General features: G+C 42.9%; 3 protein-coding genes and 1 pseudogene across 4 annotated transcripts in view; 2 read left to right on the top strand and 2 right to left on the bottom strand.

Moving 5' to 3' along the window:
* Positions 1 to 562: 562 nt before the first annotated feature.
* On the top strand, positions 563 to 8282 carry dhx30 (DEAH (Asp-Glu-Ala-His) box helicase 30). The gene is made up of 19 exons (XM_077615586.1): positions 563 to 896; positions 1233 to 1369; positions 1439 to 1549; positions 1741 to 1971; positions 2033 to 2182; positions 2252 to 2404; positions 2504 to 2959; positions 3646 to 4029; positions 4122 to 4200; positions 4274 to 4378; positions 4462 to 4637; positions 4717 to 4923; positions 4998 to 5079; positions 5552 to 5745; positions 5810 to 5969; positions 6045 to 6202; positions 6788 to 6891; positions 6973 to 7112; positions 7729 to 8282. The coding sequence occupies exons 1-19, from the start codon at positions 722 to 724 to the stop codon at positions 7971 to 7973; spliced, it is 3447 nt and encodes a 1148-aa protein (XP_077471712.1). The 5' UTR covers positions 563 to 721; the 3' UTR covers positions 7974 to 8282.
* Positions 8269 to 15503, bottom strand: LOC144085899 (alanine aminotransferase 1-like; annotated as a pseudogene). Its single transcript, XR_013304281.1, has 11 exons — positions 14850 to 15503; positions 12015 to 12126; positions 11864 to 11953; positions 11688 to 11796; positions 11144 to 11274; positions 10257 to 10500; positions 10114 to 10193; positions 9334 to 9470; positions 8860 to 9257; positions 8668 to 8780; positions 8269 to 8527 (listed from the first exon to the last, which is right to left on the bottom strand). The product of XR_013304281.1 is annotated as an alanine aminotransferase 1-like (transcript).
* Positions 12967 to 18404, top strand: LOC144085900 (ranBP-type and C3HC4-type zinc finger-containing protein 1-like). The gene is made up of 8 exons (XM_077615584.1): positions 12967 to 13472; positions 14932 to 15103; positions 15180 to 15260; positions 15344 to 15485; positions 16483 to 16573; positions 16651 to 16936; positions 17084 to 17166; positions 17774 to 18404. Exons 1-8 carry the CDS (start codon positions 13203 to 13205, stop codon positions 17903 to 17905), a joined length of 1257 nt encoding a protein of 418 aa, XP_077471710.1. The 5' UTR covers positions 12967 to 13202; the 3' UTR covers positions 17906 to 18404.
* Positions 18405 to 18763: 359 nt separating this feature from the next.
* The window catches only part of gpaa1 (glycosylphosphatidylinositol anchor attachment 1), an 11059-nt gene continuing 8354 nt past the window's right edge, over positions 18764 to 21468 (bottom strand). The window contains exons 9-12 of the mRNA XM_077615417.1: positions 20552 to 20705; positions 20142 to 20479; positions 19523 to 19693; positions 18764 to 19454 (exon numbers count right to left, since the gene is read on the bottom strand). Of these exons, the coding sequence (XP_077471543.1) occupies positions 20360 to 20479; positions 20552 to 20705 (274 nt within the window). The 3' untranslated portion in view covers positions 18764 to 19454; positions 19523 to 19693; positions 20142 to 20359. The remainder of the gene's footprint in view (positions 19455 to 19522; positions 19694 to 20141; positions 20480 to 20551; positions 20706 to 21468) is intronic.

The following is a 21468-nucleotide window of genomic DNA, read 5'->3' as shown; positions in this document are numbered from 1 at the left end:
TACAAATACATATAAATAAAAGAACTAAATTCATCAAGTTAATTACAAGAGCAAAATGGTGTTATCCTTGGACAAAAAATGTTAATTTCTCTCAATTTTTATTTTATGTCTTCATTATTATTCCATTTATCATTTCACTATAAATATATACATATGTATATAATTGTTTGATTATTATTATTATTTTTAAAGTTATTCCGTTTGTTTTATTTCAGGTTGTGAACAATTTTATAGTAACATAAGCTTTCACTTCAATAATGCCACCTAGTGGTGTTAGTCCACGGTTACAAAAACTTGATTTACATAAGTCGTTGGATAATAACAAATATTTTTTTCCATAATAAGCACTGTTATCATAATTTGTTTTTCTTAGGCGTCTATATTTTTAAATACGTTTAATTACTTTAATCAGTTATATAGTTAAAAATACATCCGTTGATAAAAAGTCAGCCGTATGGCTCTTTCACAACAATAACAAAAATAGTATATAATACAGTGGACGCACCTAAATATTTTTTATTACTTATTTTTTCCCTTATTTGACAACATTGTAATATCGCGATCTATTCCGTGTATATGTATATGTAATATTATATGCCGACGCGTGTTACCGTCCACCCGACAGTACAAACAGGTGTTAAAAGGATCTTGACCACAGAGGTCGCTGTGGGTTACTTTTATACTACAACTGACCACTAAAGAACAAATTGTAGTTTAAAAGATGGCGCTACCCGGCGTTTTACTCGTGCGTCTTAAATCGTTGTGCAACATTGGCCAATGTCTACAGAAGGGAGTCCCAACACCATCGCAGTGGGACAAAGGGATGCGCTGGTGTGGGATGAAAGCTGTCAGCCTTCGATCGTACAGCACGTCGCGATTCCTGCTGCCTAAACGAGGTAAGTGACACGGCTGTGCTAGCTGTGCAGCTAGCCGCTATAGATGTCAAGGGCATCAACGTGCGTCAAAACATCCCATTAGTCTCAAATCATAAACCTATGATATCAATGTAACACACTGCACATACTGAAATGTGTTTGTCTGCGCATAAAGTCCCACAAAATGTCTGTTTAATTAAAGAATAAAAACAACAACAAAAATGGAAACTACTTAACAAATGTGGCCTATCAATCAATGTTTGTTGGATGGTTTCTTTTGATCACCACTGAAACTAACCGAACCCATTAATACTACTTGTGTTACATGATTTTTGTTTTATTATCATTATTGCACAGGAAATGCAAGTTCAAACCTACTGGAGGAGTTCCCAGACCCCAAAGGTCTTCTGAATAGCACCATATCTCGTTCGCTGGGGGTCAACAACTTGTCTGACCTTATTCAGTACAATTGCACTGAGGAGGAGGGTATCAAGGTCAGAACCATGCAGGTCATTTCTCCGACTTATTGTGGGTTGTCATTACATCAATGTCTCATTGTGTAGAAAGCCACTGTGACCTTACTATGGCCCTACAAGATCGAGGAGGACGGTTTTGCTTCTAAGAAAATTGACGCCGAGCGATGCGCCGCAGCTGCTGCTTGCCACAAGCTCAAAGTATGTTTTGTGTAATATACGTAGATATAAATGTATTTATTTCCAGAGACTAAGCCTAAGCAGGCTACCCATATGCTGACTTTTTAATGTGAGAGACCTCATACATGAAGAGGAAAAATATGATCCCAAGGAGGAAACGATTCTTGCATTTGTTTGCTAGCACGATGGATTATGTTCTCCTCGCCACGCAGGAAATGGGTGTGATTGGTCCAGACAATCAGCTCCCTCAGAGAAGATCCGGCAGGAGGAGCGGATTTCCGCGTTCTACTCTTTCCGATGACTTCCAAAATGAAAGGGCCCACGTCAAATTGGAGTCGCCGCCCGAAAACGCATCTGACATTTTGGAAGCCCTCGCTCTCTTCCCTCTTCCCAAAGCTCTCCTGACCCAGGTGCTTCAGGTTGCCTCGTCATCTCACCACAAAGTAAGTGAATATCATTCAGTGTTTGGAGCTGGGCACTCCAATAACTTGCGGCTAACAACAGGATTTGATGCGGTTCACGACTAGAGGAGGAAAGATCAAAACGTGTGAGTTGAAGCTGCGCTGGCCGCAGGAAATGACTTTCACGGCGACGGCGAGCAAGAAAGTCACGGCGGAAAAGCGAGCAGCGGCTCTTGCCTGTATGAAACTCAAGGTGAGGTCATAAAGCATTTTCTTTCCGTCCCCTAACCGTACTAAGGATTAAATACGTCGCTCATTGTAGGAGCTGCAGTTGATAGATAGATATAATAACCCACTGACCCACGCCAAGTACCATGGCGCCAAAGTCAAGGAGACGGTAGAACGTGAGCGGCGTCCCTTCCGAGTAGAAGTTCCACTGCATCTGGAAGAACGTATGCAGGAATATCTTGCACAGGTCAGCAAATCCCGTCCCGTTGGAGTCAAGTCAATAAATGGGTGCCGTCTATATTGGGAGAAAAGGAACAACATAATAACATTTATGTATTGATGACAGTATCCAGTTGAAGCAGAAGTGCAAAAGCTTTACGAGGATGAGGAAGATGGATTCAAACAGGACGACGTGGAAGAGGAAGAATCCCCGCTGGATGCCATCACAGGCAAACTATACAGGCCGCGGTCTCCGCAGGAAGAGCAACGCCTTAACCAGGACCTGCTGGAGAAGTGGCAGAGCGTCGGTCCTCTTTCGGGCACCGAACTTCCAGTGGACAGCCACCGGGAGCGCGTCCTGTCAGCCGTTCGCGGTTCCCGGGCGGTCGTGATCGCCGGCGAGACAGGGTGCGGCAAAACCACTCGTATTCCTCGCTTCCTGCTGGAGGATGGCGTCATGGCGGGGCGGGGCGCCCAGTGCAACATTCTGGTGACGCAGCCTCGGCGGATCAGTGCCGTGTCGGTGGCCCATCGCGTGGCCCAAGAAATGGGTCCCACTCTCAAGCAGTCTGTGGGCTACCAGGTAGGTCACAATCATTTTACTATACAGAAAGAGAATGGAGAGGGTTTTTCTTTTGTGCCCCTCCACACTCCACCTATATGTTAACCCTCCGAAAGAACAGATTAATAATGAATTTTGATCATTCATACCTATCAATCTCGGCCAATTGCTCCCCATATTAAAGATTGCAATTCCCCTTAAGTGATATTAAACTGAACAAATGCAACGCGGCACGTATTTACTCACTTTGGGCGCACTTAAAAGTCTAAAATTTTCCCCAATGTGGACGTAGTGCCCAATCAGTCAGTGCGCATTTTGTATGCACTAAATTCAAGATTCTGTGGATGTCGCTGTATGACGCTGACAGTTTGACTGTCTTCGTACATTGCTTGCTGACGCGCTATATCTATATAGTGAAAAGGTGACGTGTGAAAGGAGAATGCGCGTTCGCATGTCATGCTTAAGGCACGGCAATATTAGCTGTCGATGATTACGTTTTTGTCTGCTACAAGTGACCGAGACGATCCAGATTAGATCTGAAATGGGTAAAACGAGATCGGTTTTACAAAAAAGGACTTTGGGAAAAAAAGAAATCCTGTACAAAAGTTGTTATACGGCGTACACAATTTGGAATGAACAAAAAATGTGTAAAATACGGGGAAAACATATCAGTTAACAGGTATGATAATTTCACCTTCTCTATGCAGGTGCGACTCGACAGTAGACCACCAGAGCAGAGCGCCGGAGCTTTGCTCTTCCTGACGGTGGGCGTCCTTCTGAGGAAGTTGCAGTCTAACCCGACCCTGAAGGGCGTGAGCCACGTAGTAGTGGACGAGGTCCACGAGCGTGACGTCAACACGGACCTCCTCCTGGCGCTGGTGCGCGCTTGCATGAGCAAAAACGCCGATTTGCGAGTGGTGTTGATGAGCGCCACCGGAGACAACCAGCGCTTGGCCCACTACTTCGGAGGATGTCCCATCGTCAAGGTGCCCGGATTTATGCATCCCGTGCAGGATAAATACTTAGAGGATGTGCTGAGAGAAATGGGGCGGCCCCTTTCTTCCAGCCTCAGCTGTCAGTCAGATGATGAGGTGAGGTTGGGTAGTTTATGCTCAATTGGACATTCTGTTACCATTCTCTGCAAACTACTACTACTAAACTCCGCCCCTTCTGTCACCTACAGAGGGGAAATGATGACATCAGTCCAGATACGGGTCTCGTTGCCGATGTCATTGAGCACATTGATAGAAACGGTGATCCAGGTAGAAAACGCTTCCCCATCCTTTATGGCAAATTCAATGAACTTTTGGCTTAACAGATTAATTTCTTCCACAGGGGCTTTATTGTGTTTCCTTCCCGGATGGCAGGACATTAAAACAGTTCAAGAATCGCTCCAGAGGAGACCACACTTTTCTTCTGGATCACATATGATCTTGGCATGTAAGACAAACATCCACTTTTTAAAAATAAAAATAGAAATCAAATAAAATACATGAAAAGGCAACCTGTGCTTGTTGTGCCAGTGCACTCTAGTTTGTCAGTGGCAGACCAACAGGCGGTCTTCCAGCGGCCTCCGGAGGGGCAGAGGAAAATTGTCTTGGCAACCAACATCGCAGAGACCTCCATCACGATCGACGATGTGGTTCACGTGGTGGACGCAGGAACGCACAAGGAGCATAGTTACGACCCAAGTACTAAAGTAGGTCCCAGACCACATCATTTGAACCGAGGGAATGATTACCGCTGCGGCTTATTAAAGTCTCATCAATGTGCGTCAGGTGTCTTGTTTGGACACCGTGTGGATCTCCCGTTCCAACGTGACGCAGAGAAAAGGCAGAGCAGGGCGCTGTCAGCCAGGTCAAGCCTATCATCTCTTCCCACGCAAGCAACTGGATGCTATGACTCCCTTCCCCATCCCCGAGATCCTGCGCACACCACTGGAAAGCCTGGTGGTTCAAGCCAAAATCCACAGTCCGAAATTAAAGGTAGATCCTCAAAGCCTTGTTGTTTCAATGCTTAATGTGTTCATTCCATTTTTTTTCTTCCTGTTTCATTGGAGGCTGTCGACTTTTTGTCCCAAGTGTTGGATAGCCCAGAACAGGAAGCTGTGTCAGACGCCGTCCGAAATTTGCAAGACATTGGTGAGCCTTCTACACTGTCTAACACTGGTTTTTTTCTTTAATGGAAAGTAATGGAAATATAAATATTTTTATTCTGCCATCTTAGCCTATTCCAGAACTACAGATGAAAAATTTCAAGGTAGAAGAGTCGGTTACAGCAAGGCATATTAATATTCAAGGTCACAATTAGAGAAGAACATGAAAAAATATATTTAAGGAGTGAATTAATAAGTATAAAAGGGAAAAATACTGCATCAATTAAATTTTTAGAAGAACAGTGCCGATATTAGAAAAAGAAATGATTGCTAAAAAAAGTCTTAGTCCAACACACTTTAATAAAAAACATTTTTTAAAGTCATAATTTTGTTATTGTGGTAATATAGCTAACGTTAATTAACGATTATATATATTTTTTGTGCTGAAAATATAAGTGGAAAAAAGTCATAGGAAAGTTCTCTTCTGTCTGAATGATTTCCCCTTGTTTGGCTCACAGGTGTTCTGGACCAATTAGAAACCCTGACACCCTTGGGCGAACGCGTGGCCTTGATGTCATGTGACCCTCGTCTGGGCAAAGTCCTGGTGCTGGGCGCCGTGTTCCGATGCGCGTTGCCCATGTTGTCGATCGCCGCCTGCCTCACCCGAGACCCTTTCCACAACAGTTTGCAGGACCGAGCGTTGGTCAGCAAGGTGGGATCGAAAACAATTTAAACGTCACGTCGACTCCGCGCTCATTCTTCTGCTTGGTTGTAAGGCCAAAGCGACTTTAGCCGGCTCTGGCTACAGCGACTACCTGGTGTTCAGTCGTGCCCTGCTGGGTTGGAGGAGGCTTCAGCACGAAGGGGACCGCGAGGACCGAGACCGCTACTTGGAGGAGCACAGTTTGTCCAGGGCCAGATTGCGTTTCATCAACGGTCAGTTGCACAGGAGCACGCACGCACGCATACCCAAAGTTCCACCTGACTGTTTAATTCCCTCACTTTTTCAAGGTCTCATCTCCCAGTTCAGCGAGAACCTGCGCGAGGCGCAGCTGGTGTTTCGTGCCAACGACTGCCAGCTTCGTTCATCTTTGGTCAACCGTTACAGCGAGCAGGAGCAGCTGCTCAATGCCGTGCTGCTTGCCGGATTCTATCCCAACCTCATACAGGTACGCTGGAGTTCAAAAAGTGTCTTCACCACATTTTGATACAATGCTGAGCCGTTGTCCCTGTATAGTTTGTATACCATGTTGAGATTTTACTATCTTTAAGAGTGATTCAAAGATTGAGTTCAATTGTTTATTGAGGGTTGTAGGACTTTTGTGTTTGTAATTGATTTTTGTGTTGGTTTAAGGTAATTTAAAAAAAAACATATTTTTTAGAATTTTTTGTTTGTTTTAATTCTACTTATTTGCATTTTTTAATTGAGAAAAGGAGAGCAATTTTCAAACCCCAAGAAATAATTTATATAATGGCTAAATTGTTTTTGTTTTGTTTTCTTTGTCGCATTTTTTTTAATTAATCCCTTTTTCATAATTTTTAAGTCACTTATTTTTTTTTCAGCCAAACAAGGTCCAAAACCTATATGAAAGAAAACTAGTAACAGGATGAAATATAATATTTACTATTTTGTTTTTGAAAGCATAATAAAGCTTTATCCATAGATGGATGCCCATATGATGAAGTATATTTTTGATTTTTTTTTTAGCAGGTTTATTTCTAACCATTACGCCTAAATTATCTTTCCCATACAGGTAAAGAAAGGCATCGTGACCAAGGAGGGACGGTTTCGTCCTAACAGGCTTTCATTTCGCACACTTGGTGGCAATGTTTTGCTTCACCGCTCCTCCGTCAACAGGTGATGCTCTTCACTTCATAGAGGATGGTCGGCAATTTGTCATCGTTTGTCCAATGTTTTTTATTTTTATTTTTTTATTAGAGGAAAGGAAGATCTTCCTTTTCGATGGCTCACCTTCTTTGGTGCTGTGAAGTCCAACGGTAGCGTTTTTATCCGCGACTCGTCCGCAGTCCATCCGCTCGCCTTGCTGTTGCTCACAGACTGCGACGTTACTGAGACCAGTGAGTGATGCTTATTCTAAAAACTTGAACACTGTTTTGGCCGTTATTTATTTTTTAACTTAAGGGGAATTTGCGGGGGAACACTGAATTATGCTTTGCTTTGTTGCTGAAAAAAGACTAGTATTTGACTCCATTCTGCATAAAAATAACATTTTTCCATTTTTTTTGCAACATATAGTGGTTCCTCTACTTACAAAATTAAATGCTTCCAGCTGTGGTTTTGTAAGTTGAATTCTTTTGTAAGTAGAAGTATAATTTACACTGAATTAACATAATTAGTTCCACAATTTTTCATACTACCCCAAAACTAAATTATGAAATTTGGTATGAAATATATATATATGCAGAAGAAAATTATTTATTAAGCCATTAAAATGAATAAAAAATACATTTTGTCATTTTTGGTGAAAAAAAAACTAATAGCAACAAAAGAAATTGAGAAATTTTCGATTATTTCTTAAATTTAAATTTTTGCCCAAAAAAACAACTTGAAAATTATTAGTTTTTATTTAGAGAAATATAACTTTAAGGGGAAAAGCTTTTCATGGACTTAAATCCAATGTCTTATTTCATATCATTTATCTGCCTGTTGGAAATACTTTTTTTTTTTCCCCAGCAAGTGGCAACGGAGTGGAAGTAACACTCGCCGAGCGCTCGCTGGCCCGTTGCCACCTATCAGCTGCCACGTGGGAACTGCTGTGGGATCTGCGCACGTCCATACAGGCGATGCTGCGCCGCAACCTCAGGCGGCCAGCGGACGGGCACTCTCTCCAGGACAGCAAGCTCCTCTCGCTGCTGGTGGATCTACTCAACCAAACGGATGCCAACCCATGGACTCAAAATGAGAGTGAGTTAGACTGATCATGTTTTTGTTTGTTTGTCTGTTTTTTATTTTATCTTCTTTTTTTTTCCACACCTCCCAATTACCTTTTGTGGTCAGGCCCTGCTGTGATATCATGATTTATTAATGAAATTCCATCATGTAATGCAGACTCATTCAGGAGTTGACTTCTGAGGTCATTTGTGTACATATATATTTTTTTCTATTATGATATTAGTTCAACTAAATAAGAATTCAACCCTCAATTTTATTTATAGACCACTTTAAAAAATAACCACCAAGTGCTGTACAATAGATTGGACATAAGACAATAAAACAATTTAAAACCATTTTTAATTTGCTAGTTTGTCTAGTTCTTCCTTTTTGATTTATTTCCACTCTTACAATTAAAAGAATACAACTGACAGATTTGATCAGGCTAAAGTGAACATGATTCCGTTATTGGTTAAAAGACATGGAGGTGAAAAATCTTTGGAGTGGGATTTATTCAAAAGCTTTCATAAATTGTAAGTGAAAAGTAGTGAGACGTCTCAGAAGTTCCTCCATAACATCGGCAGGAGTCATGATGCAAATCCTGTACCGTGAAAAAAAACAAAAACAACAGTCTAGTGTAGTAATGTCATCTGAATCACATACTGGAATATTCTTTCCAGTCAGGAGACTTTTTCTTTTGATAAATGTTAGGCCCTGACAAAATAGTACTTTCATTCTAACCTGATGTGGTAGCTGTCTTCTTTTTGTCCATATTCACATCCTGGACTGACAAATAATCCAGTTTCTTCCAGAAGTCGGACGCAGTAAAACATGTCAGGTTGCATGCCCTCTTCCTGAAACAAGAGTTTGAGTTTATGAGTTGAAGACCAAGTCAATCATCTCATAAAAATGAGTTGTATGAGGCGGCACCACCTTGGCTCTCCTAACGGCTTTCTCTGTCAGATGCAGTTTAGGGAAGGCAAAGGCTCCTCCCTGAATTGGCTGGCAGCTGACTGCAGGCAGACTATTCAAAACCTGCTGCGCACGCTTCACGTTGTCCAGCAGCGTGCTCCTTGCGCTCTCCGTTTCCTGTCGTTGTCTGTCTTTACAAAAGCAAGAGTCTTTTGGATCAGGCGAGAATAGGCATGGGACTCACGCGGTAATAAAGCGGGTAGGATGGATCTCCCGGCTGTGGGGGCTTGGCCATGAGCTCCAGGGCAATCTGTCCGGAGACGGGAGACAACGTGACCAAATGGAAGGTCTGCTGGATGTATGGCATGACGGCAGGGTCCATGTTGAGTAGCTCCACGTATCCACCTCGAAGACCACACCTGGAAAGAAAACAACGTGGACCGTGACCAGGCCGAACGGGAGACTCGCTACGTGTCAAGTGATCCGCGGGCGTACTCTCCCAGGAGGCCTTTGGATGCCGAGTGGAAGGAGGCCAGCTCCAGTGTGTGGGCCAGAGGAGGTCCCAGCTCCCACAGAAGCTTCTTGTAAGACACAAACTCTCTCTCAGCATCGTAAACGCTGCTCTGATACACCTGTGGGTAAGACATAACATCATTTTTTTCCTCTATGGTTTTGTCAAGTCTTCAATTTTATGCATATTTTTTTAAAGTTATGTTCAATTGAAAAAAAACTGACTTTAAAACAGTCTAACATTTTTACCTACATTTAAATAATGATTTGTATTCATTTTTATTTTTCATTCGTTCATTTTCCGATTTACTTATCTTCACAAGCATTGCAGGGGGTGCTGGAGCCTATCCCAGGCAACCACCTAACCTCAACTACCTTATCATTTTTATTTCACTTTTTTCCAATGATTGTTTTTTTTTTAATTAATATTTTCCAAGACTTACAACTTTTGCAGAAATGTGGAATATTGGTGTCTAATGTGGTACTCGGACGTTCGGTCGCCTGGACGTTTGGTCGCCCGGGCGTTTGGTCGCCCGGGCGTTTGGTCGCCCGGACGTTCGGTCGCCCGGACGTTCGGTCGCCCGGACGTTCGGTCGCCCGGACGTTTGGTCGCCCGGACGTTTGGTCGCCCGGACGTTTGACAACATGACAGTGAGTTTACTGTTGAAACCAGCTCTCAAAATTACATACGTCCGGGCGACCAAACGTCCACTGCCCAATTTTTGTGATCTCTGTTAACCAAAAGACAACTTTCTAGTGGCTCACCTCATCGGCCAGGAGGAAGAGTTTATTCTCTGCCACAAACCTGATGACCTCCTCCATGGACTTCCTGCTCTGAACGTGACCTGAGAAGACACATGGTCAGGCAACATCAACAGGTAAACGTTTTGGGCTTCTGAAATTCTCACCCGTTGGGTTTCCCGGGTTGATGACGTACAAAGCGACGGGCTGGCACACACTCCGGGCAGAGGCCAGCGCGCGACGCAGCTCGTCCGCCCGCAGCTCCCAGCCGCGGTCCTCATCCAGGAAGTAGGGGACCACCACTCCCCCCATTGCCTCTACAGACAAGGGGGTTGTGCTGTGTCCCGGGACTGGCATGAGGACCCCACGCTTGGGGGATGCTTCTCTGTTCACTAGCAGTGTCAGGATGCTCTGGGTGGGGTTACATAATTCAACAACATTCAATCTGAATGAAGCACACAGATTCGACCATTCGGTTTGAGCTCCAATAGATATTAATTAGACGGGTGATACCGTCAATGGAAGCCAATAGATTACAAAATAAAGATGAACCTTTTTCGTGCACAGTTTTTCTTTTTTTTTTTCAGGCATCTCAAATGTACAGCTCATGGGGGAATATTTTGCGGACCCCATTTGACATCTTAATACGTAGTATTGGTATTATCCGAATGTAATTTGGGATTGTGCAAATTAAAAAAGGACAAACCCAAAATATGAAAAGAATAAAGGCAAATTCTAATAAGTGTTAATAATAAAGTTATAATAATATTATTGATAATAAAGTTATAATAATATATATTATTAATAATTAATAATAAAAATATAATAACAATACAATAATAAAGTTGTAATTATCTGTATTTTGCTCTAGAAGAGCAAAAAAAAACGACCAATCCATGACCAAATGATTGCTTTCAGCCTCTGCCAGTTGAAATGGATTTGACATTTTTTGCCATCAATAGGTATTTACAATATCAATTTCCCTCTTTTACTAACTACCACAACACATACTCCGGTGACCACTATCCCTGAAAGGGTTAAATGCGTTGAAAACCGTGAGTGACGTCTGCGAGCCAGGGTGAATCCAAATGTATTCAGGATCGGCCGGAATGCCATCTCGTCTGGTTAAGAACTCAGCAATGTTCTCCACTATTTCGGAAATCCCAGGAGTGTTCGTATATGCGCCTGAGAAAAAAAGAAAAAAAAACCCTTCTCTTTAACATTAGTTCACGGTTAAGTAACAAACCAGTACAGTCGAAAAAAAACAACGATCAACATGTACACCCTAGGAGTCGTTCTGTCCAAAGAATGGTTTCCATTCAACTGTCAAAATTGTTACAGCAAAAAAATAATAATAATAATTAAAACTCAAAATGTAAAACATGGCTTTGTAGCAATTTATTATTGCTATATGTCACATGCAACTGTTTTTGTTAAATATGCACTTAACACCATATCAAATCGATTAAAAAACCCTGCTTTGTAATACTGGCAAATATCACATTGTGTAAAAATATCACGTGGTATAGTTGCGATTGCACACCACTAGTATACACGATGTAATCTTAAATACCAGTAGATGATTCCTCCCTACTTACCTACACTGCCGCCATCACAACACTTGAGCAGCTTCTGTGCTCGTCTCTTGACATCCAAGGGCAGGTTGTCACTGTCCAGGAGTTGTGGGTAAAAACAAGCAGCCAGCACCTGCATGTGCATGTATTTTTACACGATTGCAAAAAAAAATGTATTATCATCCTCCGCTATTTATTACCTGTCTGACAAAGGTGAGCGGTTTCATGCCGGCCCTTTGAGGGTCACCCCAGGAGACATCTATTACATCCTTATATGGCTTTTGCAGTCCCTGGGTGGCACAATTGGTTGGAAAACAACAAATAGGAGCACATTTTGAAGTCTGTTTTTACCTGTTTGAGCTTCTTCTTGAGGCAGGCCGCTCGTTCCATCAAGGCCGGCATCTGGGATGGCTTCATGGTTCGCATGTGGAAACTCCTCTCCTGCATGTCTCCTGGAGTTACTCTTTGAGACCAAGATTGCATCACGCACCAGGTGGATTGATGGTTAAGCACAGAGGTGAATATGTTCTTCATTAACAGGGATGATTATGTTTTTGTATTGAAGGTCTTAACGTGATTGGATATAAAGTCACCCCTTGGTTCATATTTAAACTGAGGCTCGCCACTTCTAGTCTGCATGTGTCACTGATACTGCATATTCAAAAGTAAGAATGGTTAATATGTTGCAATCGGTCCAAGGAATGCAAGTTATTAAACATTGTTTTTATGCTTGTTTTTAATTTCAAATTGTATATTTGCTTGTACAATCCGGCCATGTGATTTCCTCAATAAGTCAAAAAATATGACTATTTAGTTATTGAGCTGTATCACTTCTGGAGGTTTAACACTGACACTAAGGGGAACAATTCTATTGAGGTGAGCTGGAATGTCACTAACTACAGTACACTAAACTACTGATTTTTTAAGTAGAAAACGAACCGTAAAGCTTTGTAAATAACAATACTTCTATTATGTATTGATTTTTGCACACAAAGATTAATAATGTAACAATGCTCCACTGTATTGCATGTACATTGTAGTGAATTATGTTTCAATAATTAAAACAAAGCACATGGTTTTAGATTTGAATTTGTTTTACTAATGTGAGGGAAAAAAACTATATCTAAAAAAAATCTGAAGTGATGAAAGCCAAGGCGTTTGAAATTTAATAAGAAAATTAACAATTTATTAATATTTCAAAGCAGACGCCCCCGAAGCAAAATGGCCGACAGCTGACAACTTTTGGTCCCGTTGGCTCACAGCGCGCATCAGACTTCTAGCTTTATATATATGATTTCTATGTAAATGCAGACGTTGTTTCTTGACGGAGCAAAATCACCGACGTGCGCCCGTACTACGCGTTCACTTCCTGTTATGTTTGCCTTCTCCTTTCCGTATCTGGTAGATCGCTTCGAGTAGAAATGGAACAATTAGGCAATCAGGCGAAAATTACGAGTGACACGCGTGTAGACGCGCTTCTTTCTCCCAACGGCGGACCTTCTAAGTAGTCCGCAAGGCTCTCCCCGTCCCCGCGGCGACATGGCACTAAGCTCTGGCGGTTGGGCTCCGCAGGTTTCGCTGCTGGGGTCCTCCCAGCTCGGAGCCTGCGACGCCGGGCTCGCTTCTTCGTCGGCTTGCTGCAACACCGTCTTAATGTCCGTCCGCGTGTCAGTGTCCCACTCTGGGATCCGACCCTTGTGCCTGCCGGGAGCCGACAGCGAGTCTCTGCGGCTCCAGCTCAGCATGGACCCGAGCCGGGCCGGAGAGTTTAGGCTCGCCCTGCGGGACACCAGCGGGAACCGCAGCATGGTAAGATTAGTAGTATATACCGACCGACATTTCATACATCGTGGCATTTCAAAGTCATCATCCGCTTGACAACAATCGAGTGAAAAGCATTTATTTGGTCACGTACTCAAAATATATCATCATCCTATAATCTTTTTGACATTACTCACACTAATCATGTATTTTGTTTGTATTATTGTTATTATAATTATTATTATGTGTTTGCATAGATTAGGGGTGGGCAAACCGTGCTCGAGGGCCCTTGTGGGCGCAGGTTTTTGTTCCAACCCATCCAGCACAGACATTGACCAATGAGATCTGTGCAGAAAACAAGAAGCACCTGAATGCAATCCACTGATTGCACTTGTAGGACACCATATTGGTGAAAGGGTGTCCTCTTTATGGGTTGGAATGAAAACCTGCACCCACTATGGCCCTTTGTGTATTAGTTTGCCCACCCCTGACATAGATGTTTGTTTGTCCTACCTATACTTATGTTGGGACTCATAATTCCTTCTCTGTTAAGCCCTAGCTGTCAAGGAAGGTAGGATATATTTCAACTCTAGTCTGCCAGTATTCTCAAGGCCTACGTGTGCGGTCGATCGGTCGCCGGTCTTTTGGTCGCCCCGACCGCGACAATGGGCGATCAAAAGACCGGCGACAAAAACAAGGTAAAACAACACAGTCTACGCATCAATAAAAGCCAACAATGGCCATGAGCAGTTTCACTGAGCCGACGTGTGAGTGTATAAGAGTTTGTATGTACATGCGTTGTCTCTTTAAGAAGCTACGTCAGTCAGGGTCTTAACAAGTTCTCCAAGAAAAAACAATAAAATTCTTTTAAATTTGGAGCTTTTCTTTAGCCTAATAATTAATAGGGCATTAAGTATGACTAAATAGTAATTCGCAGTTTGTATTTAGGGAATTTGAGCAACGATTTAAATGGTAATTATCAATAACCTTCTGGGCGAGCAAAAGACCGGCGACCAAAAGATCGGCGACCAAAAGACCGGCGACCAATCGACCGTGTACCCAAGGCCTAAGTGCTAAATCAAGTTAATTAACAGACTAGCTACCTGTAGGAAAAAATCCATATATAATTTGTTGTTCTCTGTGAAAGTGGATGATTATCTTTGTAAGTATTTAACATAGAATATTTGCTTTTGTTTTGCAAAATGATTTGGTTAAATCATTTTTACCTTGTATCACTCTTAGCACAAACTGTTCTCCACACAGTTCTTGGTTCCAATGAGAGCTGGGCGATAAAACGCTAACGATAATTATCGTCAAATATTTTATTTATTTCATAATGAACAGGAAATGTATCAAAATAAAGACGCCTATCAGAATTTCTGCAGGTTTTATTCTTTACATAGTGTAAGGAGGGAGTTGTCTCACCGACAATGACGTCTTCTCTAGTAAAACTACCGTCCGCTGTTCAGGGAATTGCAATTAACGGTAGGTTTGTTTTTCCATTCAGTTGGTGGAGTTCGACTTGCGCTCGGTGCACTACGAGGTGAGATCGGCGCGCTGCCATGAGATGCGTCTGACGACACCGCCGCACGACTTCATCCGCTTCTCTTTCCGCTGCGACCGCGAGGCCGAGGAATGGGCCACCGTGGTCATGTCTTCACTGCGAGAGGCACAGCGGGGTCAGTGTACCGTCCATTTGGCGTAAACGCGTTCACCATCACGTACTGGCGCTCAATTGTGTTGCGGCTCGGACAGTGGCGAACGTGGCCGCCTATGAGGCGCGTGACAAGCAGACGCAAGCCGCCGCCGTTACTGAGGCGTCGCTCCCACGCGCCGGTGGGTGTCAGTACTTTTCTGCCAGCCTTACTTACTGTTTGACTATATAATCTAACATTGTTATTGTTATTTTTTCGCTTCAGAGGAGCTTTGCCTGGAGTTGGTCAAGGCGGTGGAGGCCGGAGACACTGAAGCCGCTGCACAGCACGCATCCGCACTGGCCCGGCAGAAAGCGGCATTGAAAATCCAGCCGGCAGAGAAGAACTATGACAACGGGGTGATCAGGTACATATACATTGAGTACTGGGATCCAGCAACATTGAACTTTTTCAAGGAATTTTACCAGTGGATTACACTGACTTTAACTATTCTCAGGCAGTGGAAGCTATTGAAAGTACATATCATATACCGTATTTATTCGACGCGCAAAATCTTGTACCCAAAAAACTGAAACGGCGTTATTGGATTGGATAACTTTATTCATCCCGTATTCGGGAAATTTCATTGTCACAGTAGCAAGAGGGTGAGGATGCAGAAATAGGAAAGGCGTTTTAGACATAAATAGATAGGTAATAAGTAAGTTAATAAATAAATACATGAATAAATATATAAATAAAGTGTGTTCCTGAAATATATATGTATATATACATATACACATACGTGTACATATATATATATATATATATATATATATATATATATATATATATATATATATATATATATATATATATATATATATATATATATATATATATATATATATATATATATATATATATATATATATATATATATATATATATATATATATTCATACATACATACACACACATAGATGTACATGCATGCATACGGTAGGTCTTAACACGAATCCGGTGAAACACTGCCCTCTGCTGGTTAAAAAGTCCCATTCGCAGCCGTTATGTATAAAAGGAGACCCAAAAACCTGCCTTTGTCCGCCAGAAGGCCATAATCTACCTTCTTTTACAAAAGCCAGCACTCTCCAAATAGCCTTGGCAAGTTTATAGGAAAATATAGGGTTGTAAAAATAGGGAGCGCTATGCTCAAGAAGAATGAAATCAGTTGTTTGGTGAAACTGATGAATCAATCAATCAGACGTTGAAAAAAATTAAATATTATTAAGATGAATTAGACTTGAAGGAAAGTCGCAACATTAGTATTTTCCAACATCGTTTAGCCCTACTATAATGTACATACGTTGAGGAAAATTGAATTTTGAGGTGTTGTCAATGACATGGATGTTAACTTGTTTTACAAGTCTGTCCGTAGTGGTGGAGGACGTCTCTTCTTCCTGCTGCTTCACAGTCAAAGTCTTCCCCTGCATGACAGTGGCTGCACTCAAACAACAGGTTAAAAATGTCCACAGCTAGAAGAAGTGAAAAGTGCGGATATGACCGTCACTGAGCATCATGGGCACCTCCCCCAGGTCTTTGTGGAGTACGGCTTCCACCCTCGAGTGCAGCGCTGGGTGATGGGTCAGTGTTTGTGCACGGACCCCCGCTCGCTGGCCTCCTACGGCGTGCAGCACGACGGCGACACGGCGTACCTCTACCTGATCTCGGCTCGCCAGGCCCGCATCACGCGACAGCTTTTCCAGCAGGACCTGGAGGGCGCCCTGGCCGCCCCGTCGCTTCCGGCCAACAACGGGCCGGCGTCGCAAGATCGCCGGGGCTACAGCACGTTGCCCCCGCGGTTACCCCACACTGGTCAGGGTATGTACGGCTTGTGCATGTTTTCTATGGTTTTGTATATGGTGATGTCATCATTTGACTCTACTTTCCTTAGCTTTAATGTTAACATTTCATTCCCCGTAGCTTAAAAAAATAAGTTATATCATGTATGTCATTTTTTTTTCACAGGCAGTGGTGATAAACCATCTGACCTGAATGTTGTCCTTGACATGGAGAATCTGCAACTGAGCAACAAACCTACTAGAACACAGGTAAACCCTTTTATGGTTTTTAGGCCAGTTATTTGGTCATATATCAGGAAACCAATTAGTAGTTATTCATAATTATAATTCAGTACATTGTTCATCTTTTAACTATGTTAATAAAAAGCTTGGCAGTCGTGAGTGGTAAAAAGAAACGGCACACCTGTCAACTATACGTTTTCCTGTATTTTGTTTTTTTATCATTTCAAATTGTGTACGCCGAATAACAACTTTTGTACGGGATTTTTTCTAAGTATGTTTTTTTTGTAAAACCGATCTCATTTTAGCCATTTCGTCTTTTAATAAGGGGAGTAAATGAACGAGGTTGATAGGTATGAAACTGGTGATGCATGTTTTTTTCTTTGTATAGCAATGTAGTTTGTAATTGACCACTTTCATACAACCATTAAGCATAGCAATTGTTTAAAAACGCACAACAAAATTCTTCATTATACTTCCCCTAAACTAACCCCTCTCCAAATGAAGGAAACACAAAAAAAAACTGAACAATTTGGCAATTTTTTTTTAAATTACTGACAATTTTAATCATTGTTTTTGTAAAAATGACATGGTCAATGACTTACTAACTGTGGTGATGTCCTCCTATTTCCTGTAGACGGAATGGGCTTGTCCCTCGTGCACTTTCATCAACAAGCCTTCTCGTCCTGGCTGCGAGATCTGCACCACAGCCAAGCCCGACGCCGTCCAACAGACGGCACGTGGCGACCCGGCCTCGGGCAGCAGCTGACTGCCCGTCGCCGCCGTCTCAGACATGCATACAATGCTATATGCCGGTGTTGCCGTAAATGTTGTCCACACGCCCGCCACGATGCTTGTCGAGTGCACTGAGAGTCACGGCGGCCAGTAATTGGCCGTCCGAGACGTTTGACGCACTGTAGCATGGAACCGGAAAACAGAGTTCAGCCATTCTTCACGGGTAAGATGCTTTAAATTTAGCCACACACACTGTTTTTCTCATTTCAGTTTCATTTGGGAAGGAAAAGGGGGGTTGCGACAGAAAGTGTGGGGCACGGCAAAACTGTGAAGTTGGCGTATAGATGAGAAGGGATGTTTACAGGGTGGTTACAAGTGCTTTTACTCTTCACAAAATCTATTTTCATGGATGTTGTTAATAATTGATGTACATTTTAGTAGCTGACTTGATTCTATTAGATTCCCTTGTGACAGCGATAGAATTTTGTTTTGAGTACATATTAATTACTGTATTAAACAGATGGACAATGCAACTCTGTGGTTGTCTTGATGAGAAGAAAACTAAAGGGACTAAATGTAAAATGAATCAAGTCAACAGTACTTTCAGTTTAAAAGCCTCTAAACCAGGGGTAGCCAAGTCCGGTCCTTGAGAGCCCCTATCCAGTCTATTTTCCATATCTGATCATTTAATTCAGGTGTGGTAGAGGAGGGAGATATGGCAAACGGACTGGATAGGGGCTCTCGAGGACCAGACTTGGCCACCCTGCTCTTAACAAAACAAATGTGCAGATGCAAAGTCATTCAAAAGTAAAATTTACAATGTATCAAAACAAAAAAATGCACTTTCCAATTTTCGTACAAAGAAACTAAGTTAGAAATCACTACAATAACTTTGGGATGGGCATTTCAATACATTTCCAAACTAAATTGGAAATAATTTATACATTCATTTTCCATAGTGCTTGTTTATTTCATTTCAGTGTTCAACCAGCCTAGCCTGTACCATTTTTGGGATGTGGGTGGAAACTAGAGTACCTAGAGAAAACCCACACAAGCACAGGGACCTGTTAACAGGCGAACTTCACACAGGAAGGTCAGAACCCTCAAGTTCAGAACTGTGAGGTTGACGCTAACCACAAAATAATTTACTTAAGAGTTCTTCAGGTTTAGCTGAGACATCAAAGTAGTGTTTACAATTTTGCCTCCATTGTTTCAAAAAATTGAACTTTTCATGATTATGCCCAACCCCAAAAGAATAAAATGTAACAAAATATACAGTACTGTCATTCCCTGGTGGGAGAAGAACCTGAGATCTCCTTTGTCGAGGAACCGACGCCATCTACTTCCAGAATAGGATATTCCAGAAAAGCAGCCAGCAAGGATACACCATCAACGCCACCAGCGGGAAAACCAGCGAGCCATACAGCTCGTGGTCCAGGATACCCTGCGAGATGACCGACAGGAAGAGTAGCCAGCCCTCCTGAAATCCCAGCGGCGTCTCCTGAAGCTCGCTGAAAACAAAGACCGAGAAGAGCAGCGTGCAGGCTGGGCTGAGGAACACCATCAAGATGGCGGTGGGGATCCTGTGGGAAAGAGAACATGGTCGGTAAATAGTTTCGAAGAAATCGGCGAGGCTTGAGTTCATTTGTACTTGGAGATGTGTGGCGTGACGACAGCGGCCATTGGCACGAGAGTGAGCGCGAGGAGGAAGCCCAGCGAGAAGTTGATGAGCGCGGTGCAGCCCAGCAACACGGCCAAGTACAACAACGCTATCAGCTTCAGGACTCTCCAGCCCTCCTCTGTCCCCTCGCCAGAAACAAGCCTGTCACAGGAGGTTGGTAAAAATGCTGTTTTATTATAGTCATCATTCATATGTATTAGCTGTCCTATAATTTTTTGGCAAATCTTCTTGGGCAACAAAACAATTCCAAGGATCCAAATTCAATTTTTTTTACAAACTACCAAAGAAAATTCAAAATTTAAAGGAAAAGTTGTGTGTTGACAAGTAATCCGTACTGATTCGTCTTTGCACAGTGAACTAGTGAAATCGGTCACAAAATTAACAAATCTTGGAATTTGTCAAATTTGAATGACAAAAACTTGTCAAAACTAAACTACACTCAGCTGTTCAATTTCATTGAACTAGCTTCAATAGTTCTGAAATATTTTTTGATGTAATGAAGTTAGTAATCATCACACTTGCTGTTAGTTCTAACTAACCAATATTTATGTCCTAGGGGATCCTGAATGAAACATGGTGTGATGTTAACCTTTGAGTATTATGAGGCAGTGCAAGGCCGGCCGTGTAAATGGCGATGGCCGTCAGGACGACCGCCTCCGTCTCAGAAACCGGGAAGTGCTCCACGGCCATCTCCTGGAAGCGAACGGGCAGCGTATAGAGGGCAACGCCGGTCAAGTGGCTTATCACCAGAGGTGTCAGCACGGAGAGAACGCCAGGACTGGACTGCGTTGAGAGCAAGAATACAGGTTAACACGGCCGAAGGCAGTCGGCGGCCAAGCTTGGCTGACGAATATTAACCTGCTCCACCATAGCGGCACCATCTTTTGTCACTGGAGGTGCTGAGAGTTGTACCCACAGATCCAAAGCCTGCAGTTAAGTCAAGGATTGAAACAGCAAACGAATGAGAAATTTGGGACATTTTTGGTTTGGAAAGGATACGCGCAGCAGCAGGATGAGGCCGATCAGGCCGATTGCCGGCATGTAGTAACTGATAGAAACAAATTGGGTCAGCGATGATAAAAGGTAGAAGAAGTAGGACTGGTGCAACCGCTCCAGGAGGTTGTTCAGCTTGCGGTACATTCCCTCCAAGAGCCTACCCACAAACAGAAAAAAGCAGAGTAAATCTAGATTTGCCTTTTGATCTGCACACTGTTTGCTTTAATGTAAGAGTATCCAAACGGCGTCCTGCTGTCCAGCAAATTTTGAAAATATCATTGATGTGGCCCACACATTAAGCTTAAAAATCATGCCATTGAAATCAATGTACAAAACTATGTAGAATTCTGTGTTTTCTATGTTTTTATAAACAATGTTCGTGTTTGTCATTTTCTTTACTACACACCACACACACACACACCACACACACACACCACACACCACACACACACACCACACACCACACACACACCACACACACACCACACACCACACACCCACACCACACACACACACCACACACACACACACACACCACCACCCCCACACACACACCACCCCCCCACACACACACACCACATCCACACCACCCCCCCACACACACCACCCACACACCACCCACACCATACACATCCCACACACCCACACACAACCACCACCTACCCACACACATAACCACCACCCACACCCGCACACCAACACACACACCACACACACACACACACACACACCACACACACACACACCACACACACACACACCACACACACCACACACACCACACACACCACACACCCCACACACCCCACACACCACACACCACACACACACACCACACACACACCACACACACACACACCACACACCCACACACACCCACACACACACCCGCACACCACACACACACACACACCCCACAC

Source organism: Stigmatopora argus, chromosome 12 (assembly GCF_051989625.1).
Source record: "Stigmatopora argus isolate UIUO_Sarg chromosome 12, RoL_Sarg_1.0, whole genome shotgun sequence".
In the NCBI taxonomy this organism is placed as follows: Eukaryota; Metazoa; Chordata; class Actinopteri; order Syngnathiformes; family Syngnathidae; genus Stigmatopora; species Stigmatopora argus.
This window is presented reverse-complemented; position numbering and strand designations above follow the sequence as displayed.

What these genes read in the sequence shown, in the direction of transcription:
- dhx30 (XM_077615586.1), top strand. Translation starts at nt 722, where the DNA reads ATGGCGCTACCCGGCGTTTTACTCGTGCGTCTTAAATCGTTGTGCAAC. An exon ending in ATCACATATGATCTTGGCAT is followed by an intron (nt 4,379 to 4,461) that starts GTAAGACAAACA and finishes TTGTTGTGCCAG; the next exon opens with TGCACTCTAGTTTGTCAGTG. An exon ending in CCGAAATTTGCAAGACATTG is followed by an intron (nt 5,080 to 5,551) that starts GTGAGCCTTCTA and finishes TTTGGCTCACAG; the next exon opens with GTGTTCTGGACCAATTAGAA.
- LOC144085900 (XM_077615584.1), top strand. Translation starts at nt 13,203, where the DNA reads ATGGCACTAAGCTCTGGCGGTTGGGCTCCGCAGGTTTCGCTGCTGGGG. An exon ending in TATGACAACGGGGTGATCAG is followed by an intron (nt 15,486 to 16,482) that starts GTACATATACAT and finishes TTGTTTTACAAG; the next exon opens with TCTGTCCGTAGTGGTGGAGG. An exon ending in TGGCTGCACTCAAACAACAG is followed by an intron (nt 16,574 to 16,650) that starts GTTAAAAATGTC and finishes CACCTCCCCCAG; the next exon opens with GTCTTTGTGGAGTACGGCTT.